At 40.4% G+C, this 27,846-nt stretch overlaps 1 protein-coding gene across 5 annotated transcripts in view; it reads right to left on the minus strand.

Moving 5' to 3' along the window:
* col16a1 (collagen, type XVI, alpha 1) overlaps positions 1–27,846 on the minus strand; it is a 134,208-nt gene that overhangs the window by 93,449 nt on the left and 12,913 nt on the right. For all 5 annotated transcript variants that reach the window (XM_036566251.1, XM_036566253.1, XM_036566249.1 and 2 more), the window contains exons 3-7: positions 22,989–23,057; positions 20,501–20,618; positions 6,908–7,031; positions 6,261–6,542; positions 2,642–2,722 (exon numbers count right to left, since the gene is read on the minus strand). In XM_036566251.1, the coding sequence (XP_036422144.1) occupies positions 2,642–2,722; positions 6,261–6,542; positions 6,908–7,031; positions 20,501–20,618; positions 22,989–23,057 (674 nt within the window). The remainder of the gene's footprint in view (positions 1–2,641; positions 2,723–6,260; positions 6,543–6,907; positions 7,032–20,500; positions 20,619–22,988; positions 23,058–27,846) is intronic.

The raw sequence follows: 27,846 nt of genomic DNA on the forward strand, positions 1-27,846 counted from the left end.
AAAGGTCAAAGGTCATACAGCAAACTGATAAGATGGTCACAGTCTCTCGTTCCTGAAGCTGAGCTTCCGGAGGAGTGCGGGAAGCTGATCTACCTGGCAAATAAAAATAGCACACCGACTGTCTCGGATGAGGGTCCAAAAGACATATGGCCTTTAGAAACGTCTGCCGCACTCCTCACCACATCACAGACACCTCCTTCCTCGCTTTGTGAAACTTGTCAAAGCAATGTCGGCACGTTTGTTCAGAGGCAAGTGTTGCCCTTGTTTCCATTTTAAACGCCGCTCACGGGGAGCCCTGAGCAGACGCCCCCAACGCAACACCACACGGGGAAGACTTGCCAGCTTCTTCCTCATTAAAAGGGCTCATTAAAATGTTTGACTGAGAGGAGTCTTAAGGAAAAAAGATCCACACTCCTAACAGCTTTGGCGACATGATTACGATGCTCTTGCGTCCCCTCCCAAATAAAACATCCTCAAACTGCTTTGCTATTAAACGCTCATAAAGATGAACCGGGCATGCCATGCCAACCATTCCTTGTTTTATAAGAGCTCTAAAACATCTTCTGATCCAACAACACACCCCAGTTCCAAACGCCGGAGTGGAATTGGCTGTGCGTTTTCTCCTGTGGCCTTCCTTCCTCTGATATGTCTTTCTCCTGAGTTCCCGCTGAGCGCTTTATTTTTACTATTCTAGTCCTTATTTTGGAGGCTGGATGCATTTCAGATAGGCTGAAGCTGCGTGAGAGCAGAACGTTTTCTCTGAGTCAAATCTTGCCAGAGCTCTGATCAATTCCGAAAAGAGAGAAAGAGAGAGGTGCGGCACATTCCGATGCCTGAAAAAGGAGACAAAATAAAAAAAAGAGTAGCTCTTCACTGCCGACAATTCAAGCCCTGTTCCAGCACCTGGGACGTCCTGATGAAAGCTGAGCCCATGTTGGATCGCAGCTTGAATCATCGTCTGAAACTTTAAAACTGATGTTTTGACATTTTGACACCTTTTTTTTAGCATCTTCGTCTTTTGTAAAAAAGCACTAGGTGAGCTTCCTGTGGCTCCGTACTGGAGTTTTTTAACATGTGTGCCACTGTTTCCCCAGCTGTGCTGAATGCCAGCTTTATCACCTAGCAACACTGGAAAAATGAGGACCCCTGGAGATCCCTCCCCCCCAAATCAAAATATATATCAACCTACATTCCTTCCCACATGCAGCTAGGCCACAAATTCTCATCTTACTGCATAATTCAGCAGCAACTCCGTGCATGTCCGATTCATAATGAGACCCATTCCTCTCCTGAAGATGGTCTCGCTTTCTCTCTTAGTCTTAAAGTGAAATTTTGGGTGCTGTGTGCTCAACCGAAACTGTCGAAATATCAGGGCAATTTGCCTGCATTGTCGCACTAAGCTTCTAAAATGGAGTTTCAGTGGTACATTAGCTGCATTTTCGTCCACTTGTCAAACAGATTTTATGCCAACATTTCACTGGAAAAAGGTCAATAGAATGTAGCTATGAAAATGTATTTCCATGAAAGAGATTGATAACAAACAAAAACCAGACATATTAGCATTAGTCCAAAAACATCCCACACTTTGTCACATACAATGGCAAAAGCAAGTTCAATCACCTCCATCCACACCTAAAATACAGTTTACAACAATTTGTTAATTCAACAATTTATCACTCTTATCATTAAGGCCATAACAACATTGGGAGCTTATGAACAGCTCTTAAATATGAGGTCTGTTGTAAAAAAAGAAGTACAGTCATATGCAGCAGTTTAGTCACCCCTGGTCAAATTTCAAGTTCTGTTGATTTTCTGAGTGAAAATAAATTAACACACACATTTTTATTACATATTTAATGTTTCTTTGCTGAATGTAACATATTCCTGTTGGCCTGGCTGAAACTACAGCCGAAACAGCAATCTCAGACTACAGTTCCCAGAACCCTTCGCTTCGTCACATGAATCAGGACTCTGACAGATCCACCTTTCAGCGCTCTGCATCACTGGACTTTAAATTCAACACACCTGTTTCCCCTGTATATATTCTGTTTGTTTAGAAGGACTCATTGTGAAGGATCTCCTTGTTGAGCATACCGAGCGTTACTTCTGATGTCTGATTTCTCCTTTTTGTGTATGACCCGCATCTCGTTTATGACCTTGCCCTTTTTATGATTTGTGCCTTGCCCTTTTATCTATGTTTGGATCTCTGGTTTTCAACTTTGAGCTTTTTTTTTTTTGGCTGTGCTTTTGGATCAACCCTTTGATATTAAACTTCATAACTCAAGCCTCGTCTGCGGGCGTCTGGTTCCGTCTGCCACTACATTATAATTGCAAAAGAAATAAAATATAACGTGGCCTGTGTGAGTTTTAAAATGGCACATTTTATATTTTATGTTTTTCCAATATGTTACAAATAAACAGAAATTGTGCACTAAATTTTGCAGAAATATGATATTTTAGTTTGTTCCCTGTAGGAGCTAACTTTTTATTTAGAATGTAATTTGACCAGGGGTGTTCAAACCTCTGCATACAGCTGTAAGATAAGCATAACACAGCGATTTGAGAAAACATAAGCATTTCCAAACGGACACACATAATAACACATCGAAAATTAGACTGAGTTGGTTTTAAAGTCTCTTACCCGAGCACCAGGGATTTCACAGCAAGCCTCCTGGATGGCCAGTGTGGGGTCACAATATACCATCACCTGCTGAATGTCCACCTGACAGAGTAAACAAAAAAAATGGCATTACACAGAGCTCACATGAAAAATGTAGTCTTTGTGTTTTTGTGGTAATGGTGTAACTGCACTACACTGAAAAAGCAATGCACTGAATTCACATGTGTGCATCACTTTTAATGCCAGTCAATGGAACCTAAGTACTTTTAGGCCATTTCTTTTGGTTCATGCATCATCCGACTTCCACACAATGTAAAGGGCAACAGGGATTTTCACATTATGTCAAAAACTGAAAAATGACAAAAGTGGAGATACGAGGTTTTGTTCTGACAACAGCGATTATGGTCCCACTTTATTTAGACAGCTTGTCTACCGATATTTAAAAGAGAATTCCAACAATTTTTCAAAATTTCTGCAAAATTCACTGAGATTTAAACAAAGTTGTTCAGAGTGGTTTGATGTGAAATAGGTTTTATGGAAAATAAAGGTGATTTTTTTAATAGATATTTTGTAGAAATTTAAAAGCAAGATAAGCAAAAAAGGATCTGCATTGCTGTAACGTATTTTATTTATGTGGAACTGCTGTACACATATACTCTATACATTATATTTTCAGTGTAAGAAGCTAAAGTCAGATGCACAGCATGGAGAAAACAGTGGTGTATAAAAAATTCCTTATGATGTGAAGCAACAGCAGCGCGAAGTGGAATGCGAGCAGAACATTTGGACAGAGTTAAGGGAATGGTTCACAATTTTCCACTTACCTCAAATGCAATCGATCAGCACAGACACAGGGCCTGAAATTTGCTTCTTTAGTTCTGCATTGGCCCTTCGAGGCTAAGGTAGCTAACAAATAATATTTTGAGTGATTTAGGCTGCTATTACTTCTCTATTACTACTTACTTGACTTATTTCCATTTCTTAAAAAGCAAACTTTGGACGCTAAACATGCCGTGACTGATTGACTACATTTGGGGTTAGGGGGGAAAATTGCGCAAATCTGATTTTTATCTGAACCATTCCTTTAAGTGCCCGGGTGAAAGAGCCTGGAAGGCTGCTTGATGATGCTTTACATATGACCACTTCACTCATCATTCAACTAAGTGCTCGGGTTGAGGAACTGATGAATAAGCAATCGCTGAAGCTCGTTACGGCAGCCTCTTAGGCGCAGGGTCTCGTTTCATCATGCTCTTAGACAGCTGCTAACACTAGCCCTGTGGACTAGTGCCTGTGGTCATCCTCCTCCAGACTTTTACTGAGGCAACACACACAAGCACACACACACACACACACATCCCTTACAGAAAAGAAAGCTCAGGGCTCAGCCTACAGGCAGCAGCACACAGGAAGCAACCGTTCTTATTACAGTATTAGAGATGTTCTACACAATTAGCAGGGGAGAAGAAGGGAAGCTGCCGCAGTGTCTTCAGTCATTCAGCTGATACACACACAGTTCATCCTATTAACCCCTTAAATTGTGGGCTTATCATTCAGTTATCAATCTTAGGACTTTTTTCTCAGTAACTACTATAAATTATTCAGTAACTATTATAAACTCAATATGTATGGTGTGTAGTTATAAGTAGGGATGCTATTCAAACATCCAGATTATTGTATTATGAGCATTCAGTCATCTCAGCAAGAAAATGTTTTGTTGCTGAACCCCACTGGACAGTCCTGTTAATCATTTTTCACAATAGTGCTAAAATTCAATTTCCGCCTGTTTTGGGGGTCCCTCAGTTGCATTTTATCTTCAGTTACACTGATTGAATATATTTATTCAGAAATATGCATGACTGAAAAAAGAAACAAACTAGATTGTTGTCTTTCTCTGCGCAAACAAGACAATATTGTGTTTTTATTGTGTTTTAATGTTGTTTTTATTATGGCAGTTATTGTGGAGAGGAGTCAATTGTTTTCACAGGAGTGTGTTTTCACCCCTCCCATTGGCCCCTCATTGCTTGCTAGCAGCTCAACACACAATATTTCACATACACAGAGACAACAGTGTCCTAGTTTATCTGACAACACAGTTATATTAATTAAAAAATATCAGTCAGTTTCCATTTCACCTGCAGAATAGCCACTAGGAGACCCTGCAGAAAGAGGCTATTTTAAGCACTCTTGTTTATGAAAAAAGCATGTGCTTATGCTTCAAAGGTGACTTCGGAAACAATTAAGAACCAGACCAGTTACTGAAAAGGCTCTATCCACTGAGACAGAACGACATCTCTAATTCGCACTACATAAACAGCACAATGTTTTAATAGAAATATTTTAAATCTTGCTCTACTTAGTTGCTGCCATTTCACTCACCGTGAGATACAACATCAGCTGCTTGTGTCGCAAGGTTCTCATCTACATCACATGCTCAGATTTGTCAGATTTATTATTTTGTGTTTCATCATAAAATACACATCAGTGCTGTTCAATATGGACAAAATACTCAGAACACAGTATGTGTCAATTAACCCTTTAACATTCCAGGCTTCTTATATACTAAGGCCTAGTATTCTACAGGGACTGCGATGCAAACTAATGGAGCTTTGCTTAGGTTATAGTAGTGTGTAACAAAACTTTGGGCCCGCCAGTGGACCCATGGCTTGGTAAGGGGTTAAGTTGTTACAAATTACCTTTCCACGCTCCACCCACAACTGCTGCAAGGTTGGACAAGCTTTACAGAACACTGGCAAAAGTTAATGAGAAACTGTAGCTGAGTGCATTACTAACTTCAAATGATAAATAACAGAGTAAGGTTACACTTATAATAAAAGGTTACACTTATATGATAGACTGTTATCATCAGGTAACCTAATGTTAGCATGGTAGCAAAATTGTCACTGTTGTTTATCTCACAACAGTTGCTCTAAAAGAATGCGTTTGCAGGCAGAGCATGGACAGATCAACTGGTCGGGATGCTCACAGCAAAGAATAAAATATTTAGTGATTTGTTTCAAGGCTCATTCACATACTGCACGCCTAGGCTATATCACCATTTCAAGAGGCAAAATTGGGATAACTAATAACAAGTGATGCATTGTGCAGCCCTACTGCACTGCCTTATTTGTATACCTGATTATGCAAATGAAAAAGTTTGGAAACTGTATGTTTGAATGACCATGCCTACCCTAGTAATGACCCAATCCAGAGACAAGACTGTTCTCTGTCCTGCACCCAGATGGTTGGACAATCATCTCCTGGTCCCTTGCTGTCTTCAAATGTCAAGTGAAGATCTTAAATGAACACTAATCTTGCACTTGTACCTGCAGTCATGAAATGCCTTATCTCTGTATCGTGTACTGTTTGTATCTTTGTGTCTTTGCATCTAGGGATCAGCTCTGACCGTTGTTTCTGGCAATGGCTTAGCTCACGGATATCCCAGGACTCAAGCCTATTTACACTAGCAAAGAATATCTTTTCTTTGCTACTTTTGTAAGTCGCTCTAGATGAGAACGTATGCCAAATGCTGTAAATGTGATCGCTATGAGAGTGTGGAATTGATGTGTTTCCCCATATGCAGTTCCTTGTAGCTTAAGTAGTTATATTCTCCACTCCATTCCATCATAAATCTGGCACTAACCTCCACAGGAGCAGCATCGTTGGCCCTCATGACCAGCAGTGTGTGTCCAGTAGTAGTGATTTGGCCCCAAGGCTCCAGAGGCTTGGTCTCGATAGAGCTGCAGTCCACATGCAGCGAGGCTGCTCTTTTCTGTACACTCAGAGCCACTTTATGCCAGTGCAGGTCCAGCAGAGACTCAACACCTTCTCCATTAAAAACGCACCCCACGGACGGGGCTTCTGCACCCTCGGCCCCTGCGCGCAGGGCCAGCGTACGTTCCGGCCCGTTCAAGTCCAGCGACAGCTACAGCAGGGAGAGAGGGAGGAAAAAAAAAGAAAGAAAGGAGCTTTATTTCCTGGGCTTTATTTCCACTTTCTAACGACATGGACTGAACTACAGCAAAGGAAATCAGTGCTAGCTCATTAGTTTTGGAGAGGTAGTCTTTAACTTCTTATTATCAGCCAGGCAATAAATGGACACTAGTTACGTCTCAATTCAAATGATGAGGTTTAATGAAAGACTCCTTTAACATGCTGTGTAGTGAATGCTGGAGGAAACAATGGCCCATGGAACCTGTAACCTGTATCTGTGTCATTAGCAAAAGAAATTGGTTTCAAATAAAAGGAGAGGGCTGCTTAAGAAGAGAGAAAAGACCTCTGTGGCTGTACCTGAGGATATCCTTGCTCATCAGATATTTGGAAAAGATAGATGTTATCCTTCAGACTCTTTTTCTTCAACAGCAGGGTGAAGACCAGAGTGAACTCCTCAGGCAGTCCATGAGGAAACACCTGGCTATAGAAAGAATAGATAAAGCAGGGTTAGACTGCAGTACCACACAGTTAGGTTCACTGTCTGTCAAAAGTTTGGGAGCACTTTGCCTTCTTTTGAAATGTGATTTCTTGCTGTTGCTTTTTTTTTCCCCTCCCAATTTTCTCCCCAATTTAGACGGATCCAATTCCGCCCAATAGTTAGGACTCCCCCAATCACATGATACCACCAGCACTAGGAGGGCGAGAGCTAGCACAGGCTTCGTCCAAGACCTGTGAAGTGCCATCACATCTTTTCGAACTGCCGCTGATGCAACATCATTGGACATCCAAACATGCTTGGAGCAAATCACCAGCCTTTCTGTTACATCAGCTAACAGATGCCCGTGCTGACTAGACAGGGGGCCATCCTACCCACCCAGAGAGTGTGAGGCCAATTTTGCTCTCTTGGACTCCCAGCCACGGATGGATGTAGCATCACCAGGGATCGAACTCGTGATCTCCTCATGACAGGGCCAACACTTAGATGGCTGCCAAGTTATTCTAGTTAATTTCAGATACAATTCAAGTTTGCTGCAAAACTCTGAGTTTCTAGTGTAAAATGCTACATTACTGAACTGAATTCTGCGGTTGTAGCTAATTGGAACTAGTTAAGTTAGAAACAACAACAAATGTACCACCCAGTGCTAATGTTCTAACACTGTAAGCTTTCACATACACGTATAATAGATATCATTTGAAAACACACTCTACATAAAATCATTTTCTACATTTCAGTTCTGTGCTACAGTTTCTCATTTGGTTGAATGGGACATTTCCCAGCATTCTGCAGGTTTTGCCCCATCTAGTATCAGTAGCAAAGAAGGAAGGTATTTGTGGGTGGAGCATGGTGGAGCAAAAGATGTGATTTTAAAAGACACTCAACACCATGACAGAGTGGAAAGTCTTGTTTTCCACCCATTTCCAAGCCCAAAAACAAACTTATCAATAAAATATTAGCTTCTGAATCTCTGTGTGGTAAAACTATGTGGCTTCCAGAGACACCTGTGTTTGCTTAAAGGTCAGTCATTTCATTTGAAATTACATTCATAGTTGGTGATATGAGCTAGTTTGACTCAATAATAGGCAGTGTGACTCCACACATCAGTGTGAAAAGCTGGTCCGTGTTCGGCTGAGACTAACTTAATGTTACTGTTGTTACCACATCATCTATGCAGTACTTTAACTTTATTAAATAGACAAAGTAAGCAAACCCACCTCAAGACCTACACAAAAGGCTGAGGGGGCTTGATTTTGCCATCACTTATAGATCCATCCAAGGCTGAAACTGAGGCTATTAAAATCATTCAGAGCAACCAGTCACTTACGTCAGTTGACGCATCCTCCTGAAATGGCCGTGTTGCATTTTGGGATGCAGTATATCAAGAAGATAGCTCTGGCTGCATACTGGAATATTTGGCCAGAGCAGTAACATCCAGGTATCATCCAGTTATCTTTAGCATACTGGCAAAATTCATGTTGGTCACATGTTGCATACTACTTACTATTTTGAGCACAGCTACTTTTTAAGTCTGCTTTTGACGGCTCGTCTGTCTGTTTCTAAGCAATAGTAGTGTCACAACTGTCAATCAGCTATGCAAGCCGGTGCTAATTTTGATCAGTGAAATCAAACAGCTCAGGGTACCCGGTGACAGCGACTGTCACTGAATACCCCCTTTATCTTTGATCTGATTAGTCAGCACACATGATCTAGGCTATGTTGACCAGAGTTGAACTCATACTTGGAGTACTCCACACAAAGACAGCTACGCAGGGTGCATAAAATGTGAGGTGTCCAGCATGCAAAAATGCTTAACTCCCATTAAAACAATAGAAAAAAAGGTGCCTCGGTCCTCGCAAAATAGTGTCAGGCTTGGACAGAATTCAGACACTTGCACACCAAACTGAAGTAAAATAGGTTTATTAACAAATCGAGCATCCAAAATCAAGGTCAACCTGTCCAAAGTCAAAAGCCAAATCAAGAAAACAGTAACCATGAGGGAAGTCCAAAAAACCGAGCCTGGTATCCAGAAAAGAAGGTCAAACCAGATATACCAACAATACAAAGAGGGCTAGGCAAATAACAAGGTCAAAAACAAACAAGCAATGGTCATACACAGAAAAGCAAGCAAGCAAGCAAGCAAGCAAGCAAGCAGACTGGAAGGCTCAGCAAGGTTCTGCATAACAAAGACAATACTTCACAACATGCAAACAAGCTGAGGGGTTTATATAGTGAGCTTAACAGGTGAGCTGAATTAGTAATCAAGTGAAGTAGAAAGGTGGAAAGTCACGTGAGGTAGATTGGGGGTCATGTGATCAGGTGGGGTGTTCTGGGAAATGGAGTCCAGAGGCTGGGAATTAGTAACAGAGGGACCGGAGGGAAGCGTGACATGAACCCTGATTAAAGAAGTAAAAAAAAAAACACAAAACAGCTATTTGCTAATACTTTGAGTAACTTTTAAACACTTTTAAACACAATTTGTGTTCATTTTGCTTCCCTTACAGAAAAGTCACATGAATTTTACGTGAATAAAACACAGCTTTTGCACATTTCACATGAAATAAATGTGATCATGTGAAAAAATATGATATCACATATGAAATCGTGTTAACATGAAAAAAGTGTGATCAGGTGAAAACAGTGCTTACTTGTGTACACATCTGGTTTTTGCACACTTCACATGTGAAATATATGTGACTTTTCAGCAAGAGTGGGTAATTAAATTGTTATTTATTAAACAATTTAAGAGTTTTCTTTTACAAACTATTGATAAAAGCACGTATTGGAACATTTTTGCCCCAAAGGTGATCTAACTGTGAAGGGTTTGAGTGCTGGTGAGGACACCACAATAAGGGGATATCATTAGGCATTATTCTCACAGCAGCACTGTCACAAATATTTACACGTTATTTTGTTTTTGCCAACATACAGCTGGTTAGTCTTTAATGGTACAAAAGGGAACATACTCATTTGCATTAAGGACAAAAGTGTCCCCAAACTTTTGATAGGCAGTGTATACGAACGCACACACATACACCAGACCGCTGTTTGTGGGGTGAGAGTGATGGGGTGGGAGGTGTACATCAGGGTTTCTCTCTGCTTGCATGGTTTGGATGTGGAGAAGAGGATAACCCCTGACACTGATTTTCATAAGAAACGCGGTTCGGTCGACCTCATATCTATTCCCATCTCAGGCCCTCTCTGCATCCAGCGTTTGGCTGCTTCTCAACAGGTCAAGGGCAGGCAAACTGTGAGAATGTGTTTACCATAGCAAACATGCTCTCCCTCTCTCTCGTACTGAACTCGAACACACTATATGGGTCATGAGGTGAGAGAACTCATAGACACACACATGCTTACACACACACACACACACACACACAGAGTAGTAAAGCAGCTGGTTCATCTCTTTACAAAAGGCAAGTATGACAGTGATTTACAACAGACTGGGAGAATCGAGGGAAATAACAGAACAGCTGCCAACCTAGAGGCCCCCTCTAAACACACAGAGAGAGAGAGAGAGAGAGAGAGAGATAAAGACAGGAAGGAGAAGAGATAGACAGAGAGAGAGAGAAAAGAAAAAGAGAAAAGTAAAGAGAGAGGGACACAGAAAGAGAGAGAGAGAATAAGTGAGAAACAGAAAGAGAGAGGGATAGAGAAAGAGAGAGATGGAGACAAACAGGAGAGAGAGACGGAAAGAGCACGACAGGAAAAGGGGAGACGGAGATGGGAGAGGGGGTAGACAGAGCGAGAGAATAACAGAAAGAGAGAAGTACAGAGAGAGAGAATGAGTCAGAAAAGAGAGAGAGGAGGGGAGAGAGAGAGACTGGAAGAGTGAGTGCAACAGCAATAGAGATAGATGGGAAGGAGAGGGGACAGACAGACAGAGAGAGAAATAAAGAGAGAAACAAAAAGAGGGAGGGACAGAGAGAGAGACAGTAAGGGACAGATAGAGAGAGAGAGAGGAGAGGAAGAGAGAAGCGAAAGAGAGCGCAGCAAGAGCAATGGATGGGAAGGAGAGGAGGACAGGCAGGGAGAGAAAGAGAGAAAAACAGAAAGAGGGAGGGACAGAGAGAGAGAGAGAGTGAGAAAGGGAGACAAGAAGAGAGGAGAGAGAGAGAGAGAGACGGGAGACAGGAAGAGAGAGGAGAGAGAGAGCGACAGCGAGAGAGACAGAGGGGAAGGAGAGGGGGACAGACAGAGAGACAGATGGAGAGAGGGTGGGGGACAGAGAGAGATAGAGAGAGGACAGAAAGGAGAAAGAAAAGGGGGAGAGTGGAGAGTGTAGAGAACGTGTAGAGTTAAAACTCATGTTCACACTAAGACTCTCACTCACCGCCTTTTCATTCACAGGCACATCACACACTCAGTGTGGTAGAGTTGGAGACAAAGGACACTGTGGATCTGTTTCTATTACAGACCTTGGTCTGAGTTCACAGAGTGACTCACACTGGAGGCTGGTGGCCAGATAACATGCAAACCCAGAGTGCGGGGGGGTTGTAGTAAGGAAAAAAAGAGAGAAAGAGAAGTGTTTTAAAGCAGGCTACATTCTGCGTAAAGGAAACAAGTCTGTCAGTGTGAATTCGGAACATACTCTCCCAGGAAAGACGAGGAGGACTTGGAGGGGGAGAGAGAGCTCTGTTTTCAAATGGGAAAAACACCTGGGGCTCTGGAAAACCCATATTGAACGAGGGGCGTTCTGACAGTGTGGTGTGTCTCTGTGTGTAAATATATGTCTACCTGTCGGTGGCCTTCAGTTAGAGATTGTTTCTATAAACTTCATTATTTTCAAAAGTTTTGTACAATTTTCTCTGCAGCTACAACACAGAATAGCAAGCACCAGTGATGTACCTCTATTAAATCTATGTATGACCAAAGTTAAAAGGCAATGTGGCCCAAAAACTTACTCTGACAATAACAAAGTTCAGTGATTGACACTATTGTTACTCTATTTCTATTCTTCTTCTTCTTCTTTTTGATTACAGTATGCCAAGTTGAGATTTTTTGAAATATCGACACTGAACCAACTCCAATGTTTAGCCTATGGGAGTGATGGGCTTATAAAGACCAAATCAGAATGTTTGTAAACATAATGGTTGGCTATACTTATAAGTGAATAATTTGCATTCAGTCAGAGTGGAAGCAGCTCAATTTACAACCCCATTTCCAAAAAAGTTGAGATGCTGTGCAAAATGTAAATAAAAACAAAATGCAATGATGTGCGAATCATTTAAACCCTATATTTCATTGAGAATAGTACAAAGAAAGCAAATCAAATGTTGAAACTGAGAAATTATATTGTTTTTGAAAAATATATGCCCATTTTGAATTTTATGCCAACTACACGTTCCAAAAACGTTGGGACGGAGACAACAAAAGGGCTGGTAAAGTTGTGTAATGCTAAAACAACACCTGGTGGTTGATTGGCAACAGATCAGTAACATGATTGGGTATAAAAAGAGTCTTTCAGAAGTAAAGATGAGGAGGAATTACCACTCTGTGAAAGACAATTCAAGAATAACATATCTTAACATAAAAGAGCAAAACACTTTTTGCTTTTCATCATCTACAGTACATAATAACATTAAATGATTCAGAGATTCTGGAGAAATCTCTGTAGGCAAGGGACAAGGCCGAAAACCTGTACTGACTGGCCATGATATTTGGGCCCTCAGACAGCACTGCATTAAAAACAGACATGATTCTGCAGTGGAAATCACTGCATGGGCTCAGAAACACTTCTGAAAATCACTTTCTGTGAAAACAGTTCGTCGCTGCATCCACAGATGCAAGTTAAAACTCTAAAATGCAAAGAAGAAACCATATATAAAGAGGATCCAGAAATGCTGCTACCTTCTCTGGGCCCAAGCTCATTTAAAATGGACTTAGGTGAAGTGGAAAAGTGTCCCGTGGTCTGACAAATCAACATTTGAATTTTTTTTTGGAAATCATGGACACTGTGTTCTCCAGGCTAAAGACCACTCAGCTTGTTATGGGTGCACAGTTCAAAAGCCAGTATTTATGATGGTATAAGGGTGCATTAGTGCACATGGCATGGGTGATGTGCACATCTGTGAAGGCACCATTAATGCTGAATGTTATATACATATGCTGCCATCCAGACAACGTCTTTTTCAGGGAAGGCCTTGCTTATTTCAATGTCAAACCACATTCTGCATGTATTACAACAGCATTGCTCCGTTTTAAAAGAGTCTGGGTGCTAAACTGACCTGCCTGCAGTCCAGATCTGTCACCACTGAAAAGGTTTGGCGCATTATGAGTTGAAAAATATGACAAAGGAGCCCCCGAACTGTTGAGAAGCTAAAATCCTACATCGAGCAAGAATGGGAAAACATTTTACTTTCAAAACTACAGCAGTCGGTCTCCTCAGTTTCCAAACGCTTTTAGAGTGTAGTTAAAAGAAGAGGGGATAAAACACAGTGGTAAACATGCCCCCCGTCCCAACTTTTTTGGAACGTGTTGTTGGCATCAAATTCAAAACTGGCATATATTTTTCAAAAAACAATAAATTTCTTAGTTTCAACATTTGATATGTTGTCTTTGTAGTATTTTCCTTAAAAAATATGGTTTACATGATTTGAATATAATTGCATTTTATTTACATTCTGCACAGCGTCCCAACTCTTTTGAAATGGGGTTATATAATAAATTCAGACATAATAGACAAAACACAGATAACAACAGTAAAATCTTGTGTTTGAGGCTATAATGGCAAATGTACCCAAGTATGTAATGGATTTTACTTAAGTTTTTCCTGTTTTTCAGCTTTCAAAAGCAAGTATAGCTACTATCCTTCTGAGGGGTCCTCTGTCCTTAGCGAATTCTTTACTCTTCCAGATTGTGAGGTGTCTGGAAGGATTAGATGCGAACAGAAGAGGGTTTTGGTTTAAATGTTTAATAAAGGGGCAAACCAGTAACAGAATCCAAAAACAGGCCAAAAAACAGAATCAAAAAGCAAGTAAGAAGGCCAGAACACAAACAAGGCAAAACAGAGTCAAAAGCGGACAGACAGAGGTCAAAAACGAGACAGCAGGCTGACACAATACTTCACAATGTGAGTGTGAACACAGACAGGTTATATGGGGTGAGATGAAGATGGTGGAAATAAGTAATCAGGGGAAGCAGAGCGTGGATAGATGGATGGTACTGAGTCGGGAGCCAGGTGACCTCCCAGAGGATTCTGGGAGTTGTAGTTGCAGTGGTTTCAGCGGAGCTGGGGAGAGGCGTTACACAGATGAAGATGAAGTTGCTAAGCACTATTACACGACCAATATGTGCACCAGAATGTAAACTAGGACTAGGAATATGTTGATGACTTGGTTGCTATTTTAGTACTTTGTAGATAGTTCAGCGTAAGGCGACATAAGCTATAATAAGCTAACGCTGTTTGCATTTATGCTAACTGCCACAGAGTGAATGTTATTGCTCATATTTTAACACTCGGCAGAAAATAATTAGGCTTTGATTCCATACATGATTCTATGAAAATGTAGGCATTTGTGTGCAGAATAGTGCAGTATTTCTTATCAGCCAATGAGGTAAGATAACTGGCAAACAGTGTAGCTAATTAGCCAAATAAGACAATTTAGAATGAAATAAAATGACCAAAAAGACCATTAAATGCAAAGGTTATGTCACCAAGCTCTCTCTTGAGCAGGTGGGCAATGAACAAGAACTAGAACCGTATGTTCAGTTGGTTTATGTTTGGATCAGTTCTACTGTTTTAATGTGCAGTGGGAAAACACCCTTATAAAGTGATGGTTTTACAGTAAACACTGCAATGAACTGCAATGGACCAGTGTGGCTGGTGCACATTCATGATTATATAACAAAAATGAACCACAAAAAGTTGTGAAGTTATTGACTTGGAAGGATCAGCTTATGAAAGCTTTACATTTTTGTGATATGATGGTTAAATTGGTCTTACAATTAGTACAACATCCTGCTGTATCAGTGAAGCAGTACCTGTGTTATCCATGCAGAAGTGAGTTCTTTCCTGTTGTGATGTAACCCTGTCCAACACAGCTTCTGGACTGGACCAAAAAGCAACACCCTAACAACCACTTAGCAACACCCTAACAACCACCTGGAATACCATAGTATTAACATAACAGTACGCTAGCAACATCCTGGAACACCGTAGCAACACCCTAGCCACCACCAGAAATACAATAGCAACTGCTTAGCAATACCTTGGCAACCACCTGGGATATCACTTTGCAACACTATGGCAAACACCTAGAATACTATAGCCACCACCCAGCAACTGCCTAGCAACCAACAGTGATAACATAGTATCCACTTAGCAACACCCATGCAACCACTTAGTTTCACCCTAGGAACCACATGGAACACCACAGCAACTGCTTAGCAACCACGAGAACTACCACAGCAACCAGTTAGCAACACCCTAGCAACCATTCGGCAAACAATGGCAACCACCTAGCTACACCCTAACAACTACCTGAAACAATATAGCAACCGCTTAGTAACACCCTGGCAATCACCTTGGATACCACAGAAGCCGCCAAGCAATGTCTTGGCAACCACCTAAAACATCATAGCATCTGATTAGCAGCACCTAAGCCACCACCAAGCAACATTCTAGCAACTGCTTGGCAGAACCAAGCAATCGCCTAAGACACCTTAGCAACTACCTGGAATACCATAGGAATCTGCTAGCAAACCTCAAGCAACCACCAGAGATACTGTATCAGTCACCTAACAACACCCTAGCAATACCAGGGAATTACTTAAGCTGCGTAATCACTTTTCTTCATCAAATGCACTTTTCAAATTATTTAATGGTTTCTTTTTTTGTTTTTTTCCTTAAATTACTTGTACAGTGGTATTTTGAAAGGTGCTTCTAAATAAAATATTTGTTTGTTTAACAATGTTTACAATATACATCCTACCATGAACAGAACTGCAGAGCTCTTCATCACAGCAGATTCACTGGCACTGTGTTGCAGGGTCTAATCTAAACATTATTTATTAACCAAAATGACCAGTAAACCTACACGTTTCTTCTGAGTTTTTATATGTAATTTATATATTTTGAAAAATAACAGTTTTATATACCAGCCATCCATATTTAAATACACAAAAACAGCTACACTTGTGCTTCAATGCTTACTGAGATGTCTGTCTTGCATGATGTCATGGCAGCTGAAAGAACCCCTGCCAGTCTCATACGTAAGCATTTTACAGCAGTGTATGCACATGCCCTTAGGCCTGTTCTAGAGGAATCTATTTCCACTCACAATACAGCTTGTCTGAAAATGCTGCATCAACATCCAGCTTAATACAACCAAAACCAACGCAATAAGCATTCACGCTCGCTCTCGCAACTCCTTATTTATTTAGAACTGTTTAAAAGCTTTCTCCTAAGAGTCAGCCAGAGGACAGCCTCCATCTAGAAGTGGGGGGCGGTGGTGGTGGGGGGGGGGTTTATAGAACACAGACACAGTCAGATCCCATACTCAAATATCTGCAGACAAATAGGAAAACAAGGAATAGATGGAAAGTAACAAAGACTGCAGTTCTAGCTGGGAGCCACTCAGTACATCTTGAATCTTATGTGTCTCTGTCATCTAAGGACACTGATGTCCTGGAATACAAACAGCATAAAATATGTAGAGCAGATCGAGGGAGTGGTGATGCACTTAACCCTAGGAGATATTTTAATATGATTTGAGCTTAATTGTTGTGTGTGTAGTCTTGCTTGGCAAAAACATCTTCATATTTTAAGTGCAGGCACAAACCTGCATAAAGAATATAAACTGAATGTAATTAAACGTGATTAGGGCTGAAACGTTTATTCGTACGGAGCCCTTCTGGTCACATCCCATATAAATAAAAATAATCGGTGGCCAGATAAAAAAGTCATGACCACAACTTAGTAAGGCACGGGAACAAGATCCTAACGCAGGGCCACGACCTAGTAAGGCATGGGAATGAGATAATTAAGCCTTCACCACAGCTTACTAAGGCATGATTTCGTTCCCTTGCCTTACTAAGTCATAGCCACGACTTAATTATCTCATTCCCATGCCTTACTAAGTTGTAAAAAACTCTGTGCTATATGTAATTACATTTAAGTATATTTTAATGTAACAATACATTGTGTAATAAGACAGTAACAAGACGGAAGCAATTCTATCCCTATGATATAAAAGACAGCAACAGTGTTATAAACTCTTTCTCTTCAGCAGACCGTGCTACTTATCTGACCTACTTGGCAAATGTTCCATCCTTTCTGTTATGTCTAAGAACAAAAAACACAACAGGGATGTCTAAAAAGGAATCTGATGTGTAGTCTCAGCTTTCAAGCCCCTGATGAGAATACATTCTCATCAGAAATCACAGAAAAATGCATGGTCACATAAAAGTGTGTCCATAAAAGAGATTGGTTTATGCAGCGGTTTATGGTCACACCCAATGACCATGGGTACTTAGAGTTATTGTTAATAAAATTTTTACCACCCTAGCTGTGTGAATGCGGAGATGTGTGTGGGCGCTAGCATGCTAATGGACACGGTGTAGCTAATGAGTCCAGCTGGAAGTAGCATTTTTCGCTTTTCTGTTCTAATTATCCATGCTTGAGGCTTAGGGTCTTAATCGACATTCAGTTGTAATAGCCAGACATTTCCGAAGACGTCTTAAGAAGAACCAGGGCTTGTACTGGCCTGCTGCTAATACTTTGGCAGCGATGTGGCTCCAGACAGTTATGTACTGCTACAGCATGCACCACATGAGAGAGAAGAGAGAGAGAGACATGTCTGAACTAACGCTGGGGCGAGTATATCTTTACTCATCAATACACTGTAATGCTGATATTCAGATTTAGCAGTGTTGATAGATAATTAGTTTCCTAGTAAATCTCTGTTCATTTAGTTCTTATGTTGTTGTTTGCTATCCGGTGTCGACCAGAGGACGATGGGTTTTTCCCCTTTTGAGTCTTGGTTCCTTTCAAGATTTCTCCCTCTTGCTCTTAGGGGGTTTTTCTGGCCACTGTCCCCATTGGCGACGCTCATGGAGGCTTGGACCCAGATTTCTCTGTAAAGCTGCTTTGCGACAATGCCAGTTGTAGAAATAAACTTTGACTTGACTTGACATATACGAGATGGAATTTTATCAAAACTATCTAGCACAAGTCTGAACTATTTGTGTAAATGTCATTAACCCCTAGAAATCCCAGGCCTGTTACATCTAAGTCATTTTCATAGATAATTAGTACCATAGTAAATCTATGTCCATATTTACGTTTAACATCTTAAGTTCAAGATTCTGGGTCATAAAGAGTTCTTGCACCAATCAAGATGAGCTTCTCACCAATCAGGGACAGCCTTCTGGCAGAGGTGGACCTTTCTGGTCCTTTTTGGGTCACTTTTTGTGACCTTTGTGGCAAAACCAAAAAGTAGAAATAATACAAGCTACAAATGCAAAAAAAATACAAATACAAATTTGAAGGACATTGTTTAGATGGACTTGCCGTAGTCAGGAAACATGGGTTCATTAACTTAATTATTGATGTAAACCTGTAAAGTATGATTCCTTTATAAATGCAAACTTAAAATATGATCAAATACCATAATAATCAATATTCGGGACACAGCCACAGTCTTTAAGTCCACTTGTTTAGTTGGGCCTTTGGTAATTAGTTTTTCCCACTGGATAAAAGGAGCAGATCTGGGGGTTCCAGGACATAAAGTATTGTGATAAACTGGGAGTGTTGGTGCTGCTCTCACACGTTCACTCTGATTTGTTGACAGTGGAGTGGAGTGGAGCTGATGTCTCTGTGACCTTCTGTTTCTCCCTTTTAGTTAGGCTGTAATAACTAGACCTGCCGGAGTGTCTGCTGCACTCTGTTAACACTGTATACTGTAATCAGTCTCTCTTAACAGAACTAACTGCCTGAGTGTTTCTTTGTCGAGCTGAATAAATGCCCATCCTGTGTGGTCTGATGCTGTTGCTTCATCTGTCTTGATCAGGTGCCCATTGCTCAGCTGTCTTTTGGACCAGCTTGACCACCATGGAGCTTCCTGCTGTACAATACTGTGCAAACCCCCCCTGTCCGCCACTGACCCTCCTGATGATGATGCTGCATACACAGACTTGAACTATTTAATCACCTGCTTTTCCCCTTTTCTGCATTTTAATGTTTTATACTAACCACCATTCGCCTGATCACGGGGGCTTGGACCCAGATTTTTCTGTAAAGCTGTTTTGTGACAACGCCTGTTGTAAAAAGTGCTATATAAATAAACTTTGACTTGACCTATCTAATACTGAATTTTATCCAAACCATCCAGTACTAGTCTGAACTATTCATGTAAATGTCATCAAAAAAATGACCTAAGTCATATTATCAGTAACTGCATGGAAAATAGTACAAACTAGCTGAGTTGTTTCTAAATTAAAGAAGACCCTATTTCATTTTCTACCACACATTTCAACCATTTTTAAATATTCATTTATTCATCATCTAAGCCACATACCCTCCTGGGTCAGGAGGGGGTGCTGGAGCTTATCCCAGCACTCATTGGGCGGAAGGCAAGAAATACCCTGAACAGGAGAACTCCACAAAAGGCCATGGTCACACAGCTGGGGAATCAAACCCAGGCCCTTCTTGCTGTGAGGTGACAGTGCTACCCACTGCACCCATGCCACCCCTATGGGTGTTTTTTAAACAACCACCACTTTTTTAAGACATAGCTCTAGCAGACTTATTAGAGTTCAGAATAAACTGAATTCGACCTCTGAGATCTTTCTGTGGCCCCCTTAGTACTCTCCTCCGACCCCTCCTACATAAGCTCCTACATATAAGTCTCTAGGCTGAGATTTCCCAGTTTAAATACTAGGAAAACCCTTTCTGGTGATCTTGAAGGTAGGAGGAACGTTTGAAAAAGTACAAGGGCTTTGGGATGGAAACATGAGCACAGAGCACAGTTTGATTGCCCACTGCTGGCTAACGCTGGTGGAAGCTCGATAGCTAACGATACTGCAAGGAAGCCGATTATCACATCATATCAAGTTTCATCAGCTGCTATGTCAGAAGCTAAGCTAATTTTCAGGATTTGCTTAATCACTGTGGAAGGATTCTTGATGATTGCATGCTGTGAGCATAATGCATGCTGGGTATTGTAGTAAGAGAACAATGGTGTACGAAAACACAAAGATACAGTATGTTACACAACATAACAAACATCATTAAAATAGTTTTCGGCCAGAAAGCCCTTTATGTTGAACTTGCTGATTTAGTCCTTTGGCTTACTGAATCCTGGACATATAAAGGTTTAACTGGACAAAGAACAGAAGCAGAGGGAAAATGGTAAGTGTAAATGGTAACTTCAAGAAGAAATAAACCAAGAAATTTTAGGAAAAATTAGATAGATGGTGACAGAAAAAAGAGAGGGAGGATGAAGGCTTACTCAGTGGGCTGGATGAGGCGGACTTTTCCGAGGCGAAGGATGATGGGCCCTCGCGGATTACGAATCTTCTTTACCTCGCTGTTCTTCAGCAGGGAGAAACGTCGCACCAGATTGAAACCTGCGAATCAATCGATCAATTCATTAAGCATCCAGCAGGCTAATCAATCAGCCGTCTACCAGGTGACACACACATACACCACCCGGAGTGTCACAGCAGGAGCTCAGCTGCAGCAGAAAAGCCTTTAACTCACAAAGAGATCACAGTAAGATCTCTAAAGACAGAACTCTACAATACTGAGTGTTTCTGCTGCAGTTCCCCCAGGGAGCTTAGATTTTAAACGCTTCATAAACAGCGGGAGTCTTTTTTAAGACAAATGTATGCCGAAACAAACACTCATAGACACACATTCTTCTAAAGGAAACACACAGCACCAGGAATCAAACATACACTACAAGTCAAAATTTTGGTATCAATGTTTTTAACAATATAAAACCAGTTTGGTTGAAGGTAAATGTATAAAATGATTCTAAAATGCCAGTCCTGCCCAAATTTACCAGTTCCCAATATTCAGTAAGACACTAGGAAGATAAAATAAAACAAAAATTAAGAAAAGATGTGTCCAAAATGATGAACAGAGCTGTGGATTACTCTAAAATGACTGAAAAGGCTGTATAACATTGAGAAGTTATTATAAAATTAATATTACAAAATTCATCAATAAACAAATTTACAAAAAAAAAAATTAAGTGTATATCAAATCTCAAGACAGAAAATTGACAAAAAATTATGTAAATAGATCATCACAGTGTTATCACACTCATTTCTTTTAATAATCATTTAATAATTTTTACAGTATTCAAAACAAAATAACAAAGACCAGTTTGCAGGAATGAAATCCACACTGTATAAGTTATTTTTGTATATTAAAAAAAGTATTTATTTGGAAAATGATTCCAAATTTTTGAACAGTAGTGTATGTAAAATTCATGATCATACTATTACTGAATATCACAGTTATCTTCAGATTCAGGATGCTTAAATTCATATACAGGGTAAAAAGTTCTTAAAATTAGGGCTGATGACATAGATAACGTTGACCTAGTTATCCCAGAAAAATATCTTGGATAATAATGTTTATCTTAGCACCCTGAGAATAACCTCTCCTTAATTTAAAGCAACTTAAAAATAAGCAAATACAGAAAACCAAGCAGGAATCACTGATTTCAACACTGGCATCAACAGAATCCCACAAAGAAACGTGTTTCTCGACCCCTTATTTCCTGGAAATTCTTTAAATAAGCTGTTGGATGTTGGTTCATTTCTTTCCCCAGTGAGAGTTGTAGCTTAAAAACATTAAAAGCATGTACTTCTGTAAACACACATCAAGAACAACATAAGAAAGCCTTGTATCAGATCACAGCACAACATCAGTTAGTGCAGGTAGCCAGGCAGATCACAGAAGCGTGTATTAGCGTGACTCAAATGCATTTGGTTTGCTCGACATGCTCTACAGGGACAAAGCAATTTCAGTAAGATTTCAGTGGTGATAGGAACCAGACATCTGAGGAGTAATGCCTCTAAAAGCTGCCTCACAAAAAGTTATTACATTAAATAGTTATGAATACTCTGCCCAATGCCCGAGATATTGTTTTATGATACTTTTGCTATAAGATCTTGGCCTAAAATGTTTTTTTAATATTATTTTTTAATCCATTCATGGTGGAGGGGAAGCAAAATAGTACCCAAATAATAACTTTTTTTTCAGATTCACCACCATTTCACCACTATCAACATTACATATTGTCGCTGTCCAAAAAAAAAAAGTTATTTTTATTTGTATTTATTACATTATTTTTTTCATCATCTGAGTGCAGCAGCTGTCCTTTACAGTGTCTGAAAGTTTCATGACAAATGAAGCAATACAAATGCTCCAAAATTGCTTAGAATAAAATCTCTTTACCTTAACTTTCTTTAAAAGTTAAGACTGCTTTTGCCTTCTCCTGTGAAGCCACTATTTTGGAGATACTTGTTTTTCTTGGACAGTGTCGATATACAAATTTAGAAGACACGCGCAGGTTCACTGTCCATTTTAAATACAAAATAAAATGGTCATATTTGTGCTGCAGACATCACAAAGACATCGACACGTTTCTCTACAATGAACCATTTCACATCAAGCCACTCTGAATAACTTTGGTTACATCTCAACGATACAAAATCATGCACAAATATTCCCCTCTAACAAACTACAGTTCAGTTTCAGGCTTACAAGGCCTGCAAGTCCAACAGAAGCCTGTATTTAGAGTATAAACAATATGCTTGCCAACAGTCACTGATCCGGCTGTCAACTACAACCATTAATCATATGTTCCATTATGGAAAAGTTACCTTTCATAAAGAGTCACTGAGAAGGTATAATATTCAATAAATATTGATATTACTTTATCACTCAGTCCTAAAGGCAAAACATTAATAAGAGCACTGTACCAGTAATGTTGTGTCTGGCTGTCTGAGGAAACTTCCATTCTTCAACCTGTAGTGATGGGCAGCGCAAACCTGTCAGAAGAAAAAGACAGACAGACAGACAGACATGTCATTTGTAGCACATCCACTATTGAGAACTTCCACTGTAAAAGTTTCCCCATAGAACAAGTTGAATATCTGGCCAAGGACATTTCTGTCATATGCTGGACCTCAGCAAAGGGCGAAAGTGTAGAGGTGATCAAAGCTCGTCTGCAGGAGACAGACGCCATCTCAGATACGAAGCTAAAAATAAATTCAGTCTGTCTGCGAGAATCGCTCCATAATCCAGAGACAAGGTCTCTGACAGCTGGCCTGACGTTCCATCGACCAGTGGACATCACATGATGGATCTACTCATGCTGCCACTCACCACTGTGGTGCAAAGTGTTGTCTGTCATGCAGGCAAGGCTTTACCTCAGAGAGAGTTGTGGAGGAACATCACAAATTCAAGAACTAAAAACGACTGTAGCAGAAAATGACATTAGCATTACATTAAACCACTATAGACAGAGGTGGAAATGGCCAAATATTAACTCAACTGCTTCATAAGACGTATAGAAAAGAAGAAACAGTAAAAATATTCTCTGGCACATAGTCCACTGAGGAGAAAAGACCTCACATAGAAGATGATGCGTTCTCATCAGCATCCAACACTGTACCACAAAGTATTTGCTAATTAGCAAAAGGAAAAAAGGAAAAGGAAGCTTCCATTACTCATCTGACATAAAAACCTACCAATTTACCAACACTGTGTTTGAATAATAAAAAGTGTCTTCAAGTTTGAATCTCCAGTGCTGTTGTCACCTATGTAAGCCTATAGCCCTGTGCTAACTTCGGCTGAAGTTCGTTTTTTTGGTTGTTGTTCATTTTTCCTTCCCTGCGGTTAACCAGATGTGTGAAAACTCCTATGGATACTGGAATTTCAAAATTAGTCAAAATACATATCCCTAACACTTGTGTGGTGTTGGAGTCTGTGGGACCCATTTTCAATGTTTACCAAAAGAAAAAAATGATGGCATTTATTATTATTTCAGCCCCAGTTTCCTTGGCCTTTACTCATTTTCTGTAAAGAACACATAAAATAACACATTTTCAATGACCACACTGTACACACCTACACACCTACACATTTATATTACACACGTGGTGTTGGGCGAACCCGCGGGGAATAAAAGCGTAAAGGTGCTGCGTCCCTTAACTCTGTTCTCCTCTTACATGACCTGCTGTGGGTGTGTGTGTGTCTGTGTGTGTCTTTTTGTGTGTCTGTGTGTGTCTTTTTGTGTGTGTCTGTGTGTGTCTTTTTGAGAGGGTGGACAACATGGACAGGCTGCTGACTGGCTACAGCTGCTAAAGGAGAACGCTATGCTGGCTACTTGCGATATTTTAAACATCGGTGTACTTTTACATAAATTGTTATGACTGTATTGATTTAAAATAATAATGCGGTGGGTTCACCAGACCACTGAGTAACAAAAACATCAACACCTCACAACTGACCGCACCAGAAATCTGCTGCTGTCAATTGGCAGCAGATATATACATACACATATATGAAAAATATCAGATACTGGCATCAGCCCACAGTTCCCATATGGTCCCCATTGAACAAGGTTGACTACAAAGAGCCGGGCATAACGTTATCTGCTTAGCTGGAATGTTAAAAATGTCCAGTGTCCATATGGTTGCATTTTTATATATGTAAATATTTATCTAGTTCGCAGTATTTAAAATTTTAGCTAGTTCTCAGTGAATGGGTTATAGCAGGATGGCTAGCTTAACAACCATCATTACCTTACATTCAGTTTTCACTGGCTAACATGCTAATTGGTTGAGAACATTTTAAAATGAGCTCACTGGCTAAAACCTTTAACAATAAAACACATGAATCATCAAATATTGATCACATAGTGTAGACTAAATATGTACACCAGATATACTAGATTTCTTCTGAGGAAACTGTGTAGCCACTTTTATTACTGATTGTGGAGTTTCTCAGCTGGTGTATACCTACATAAACAGTTCCTTAGATCTAAATCTGAGCTGGACTTTTACAGCATTCAGCTACATTCCTGCCCATTTCCGACTTTTGAGTTCGTATTTACAGAAAATGGCTTGTTTGGAAACCACTTGATTCCTTTGTCTCAAGCAGCACGTCTGCTCAATGCGTCTGAGACCAGAGGGCTTTTTAATCAGCGCTGTTTGATGAGCTCAAAGCCCTGTCCGTCAGTCAGCGAGTGTTAGCGTGTTAGCAAAGAAATGCTCTGAGTGCAGCTGTCACTTAGATGTTTCAAAGATCAGATGAATGTGAAAGACTGCAGCAACAAAACTGAGAGCAAGCAGGTAGGTGAGGTTTTCAACAGGGGTTGAGTGGAGAAATAATGAGAAAATGAAAGAGGGGGGTACGAAATAGACGCCTTCCAACCCCCTCCAACCTGCGTCTCCTTGTCAAGTCCCATAAAGCTCCTTCTAAACTTGAGACACCTGAATCTCTTCTCAGCTAACTCAGCAGCCTCAGATGAGGGGGAAATCTCTCGCTCACAAAAAAACTTATCTGACAGACAAAGAATTCATCGCACATTTTTCTCACATTTTAAGTGTTTTGAAGTCGAACCGTACCCGGCTAAATCCCATCTCTTCACATCTCTACAAAGCTCTCCCTCATTCCTCGCTTTCACAAAAGGCGGAAGGCAGAATTAAGATGCGGCACTGTCGGGGAGGAGCCAGGGAGCCTGAAGGCTGAGTGGCTCCTGAGGGAACCATGGAAAGCTAAACGGAGAAGAGGAGGGGGGAGAGGAAGAGAGTCGTGAGCCACTCCAGGTTTCGTAAGCTCCAACAACAGACAGATGGGACTATGTGTCTGAAGAAGGCTGATGGGTAATATTTACACACTTTAGAGCACCAAGTGATCTCACTGCTCCAATGTCAGTGAGCTCCATTAACAATGGACATTCTGCCAGTTTTAGCCAAAACGGGTTTTTAATGCAAGAAAACATTTGAAATATTCTGAGAACAAACTTGGATAACTAAGAACAAAACAGCTTTGATGATTTTGTAGTCTTGGTCTATTGATGAGGGTGCACCACAGTTAGAACGCAGGCCAGAAGGTTTAATGATTTCAGGCAATCTTTATCATCATCATCATCACTTTTATTTATTTAGTGCTCAAGGACGCTTTCCAATCAGAAAGTAACAAAAAATCAACAATACATAACACAGAAGGCACACACACCTCCAGAGTTCGCACAACTAGTGTAGGGGATTTCACTGACCACAGTATAGGCTATGTTCACAGTATGAGCCTCATTGTTCAAATCCGATCTCTCTGACATAATGGTTCACAGTCGTTTAGGTAAGTGATTCAAATCTGTCATTAATGTGAACGAACCGGCACATTCTACTCAGTAACGTCACGTAAATGAATCACGTGCATCATCAAGAAACAAACTAACGAGCAGAACGAGCTTCGCTGCGAAGATAATTAACTCTGATCAGCTCTCAGCTGCATCATTAGAGCGAGACAAGGCGAAAAAGGTGACATGCGTGGCTTTTCCACTGTTTACAGGCTCTAACTTCTGTTCGGCACTGCTGCCATGGTAACGCTGAATGATGGTGCACACACAGTGAAAAAAAGCACATTCATTCCGATCTGAGCATTCACATTACGGTCGCATGGTCACGAATCAAATACATATCCGATCTAGGACCACATATGAAAGTGGCACAGGTCAGATTTGAAAAGATCAGATTTGTATCCAAGCTAGCTCAGAAAGAGTCCTTAGCCACGGGGGAAGGTCTTACACCATAACTTCAGTGTCATTTTTATTTAATTGCATTATCAAGCTGACTGTATTGAAACTCTGTATTAATAATATTATATTACTATATGAATAGTAGTAAGTACTGTATTAGTAGTCTTACGTTAAGTTTTGGTAAGAAACAAAAGGGTTATTGCCCAATGGGCAACTGTCCAATCAGATTTTTTTCCTATGCTATCTAGGTAGATAGAGGCAAGCGAGCCCTCCAATTGGTTAGGAGTAAGGCCTACCATTTAAATTAACCACCAACTTAATCATGAGGCGGCAGTGGAAAAAAACAATTGCATTTTTATTTCTAGAGGATGAGACCAATTTTGTGAGACAAAAATGTGACTCCAGGCTTTTTGGAAGTCCTAGATACATCACTGACCATGACTACAAGTGGTAGGCCCAACCAAGTTTCACTCAGTTGTTAATGGAAAACAGTGGCAGCTCTACGCCAGAGCTCTTTACTGAGCCACTGCCAAACTGCTACATACAAGGTCAATATATGTTAATATGTCTGTTATAAGCTTTAAATAAAACATATGGAATGTCTTTCACAAGCTCCAAATGTCTGTGTTTAATCTAGAATGTCAAAAAGAATGTTTATGCACATTCCCTGCTGAAAAAAGACTAGCAGAACTATTTGGATTAAAATCTGATGGTTTTGTTTTCTATGGGAATCGGCTTCATTGTTACCATTAGAGACCACTTTCGTGTAGAACACCTTTCGATCCTATTCTGAAACCATCAAATGCATCTGGAATCAGTCACAGAACACCTGTTAAACCATAAAATCATTCACATTGTATTATCAACTCATCAGGAAAACACAAAATACCATTACTGACTATTGGACACCACCATGAACCAGCAAAAACTTTTTAAAAGCTTTTGTAATGATTTTTTTCATTAGTTAGCATGAGCATAGAGCTAACATACCACTAGAAACCCACCAGGGGCACTAGCAGACATTAGCAATACTGCAGAGGTGGGATTTTTCATGAGTATTGACATTTGAGGCC

The sequence above is a fragment of the Colossoma macropomum genome, unplaced genomic scaffold (genome assembly GCF_904425465.1).
Source record: "Colossoma macropomum unplaced genomic scaffold, Colossoma_macropomum, whole genome shotgun sequence".
Lineage (NCBI taxonomy): Eukaryota > Metazoa > Chordata > Actinopteri > Characiformes > Serrasalmidae > Colossoma > Colossoma macropomum.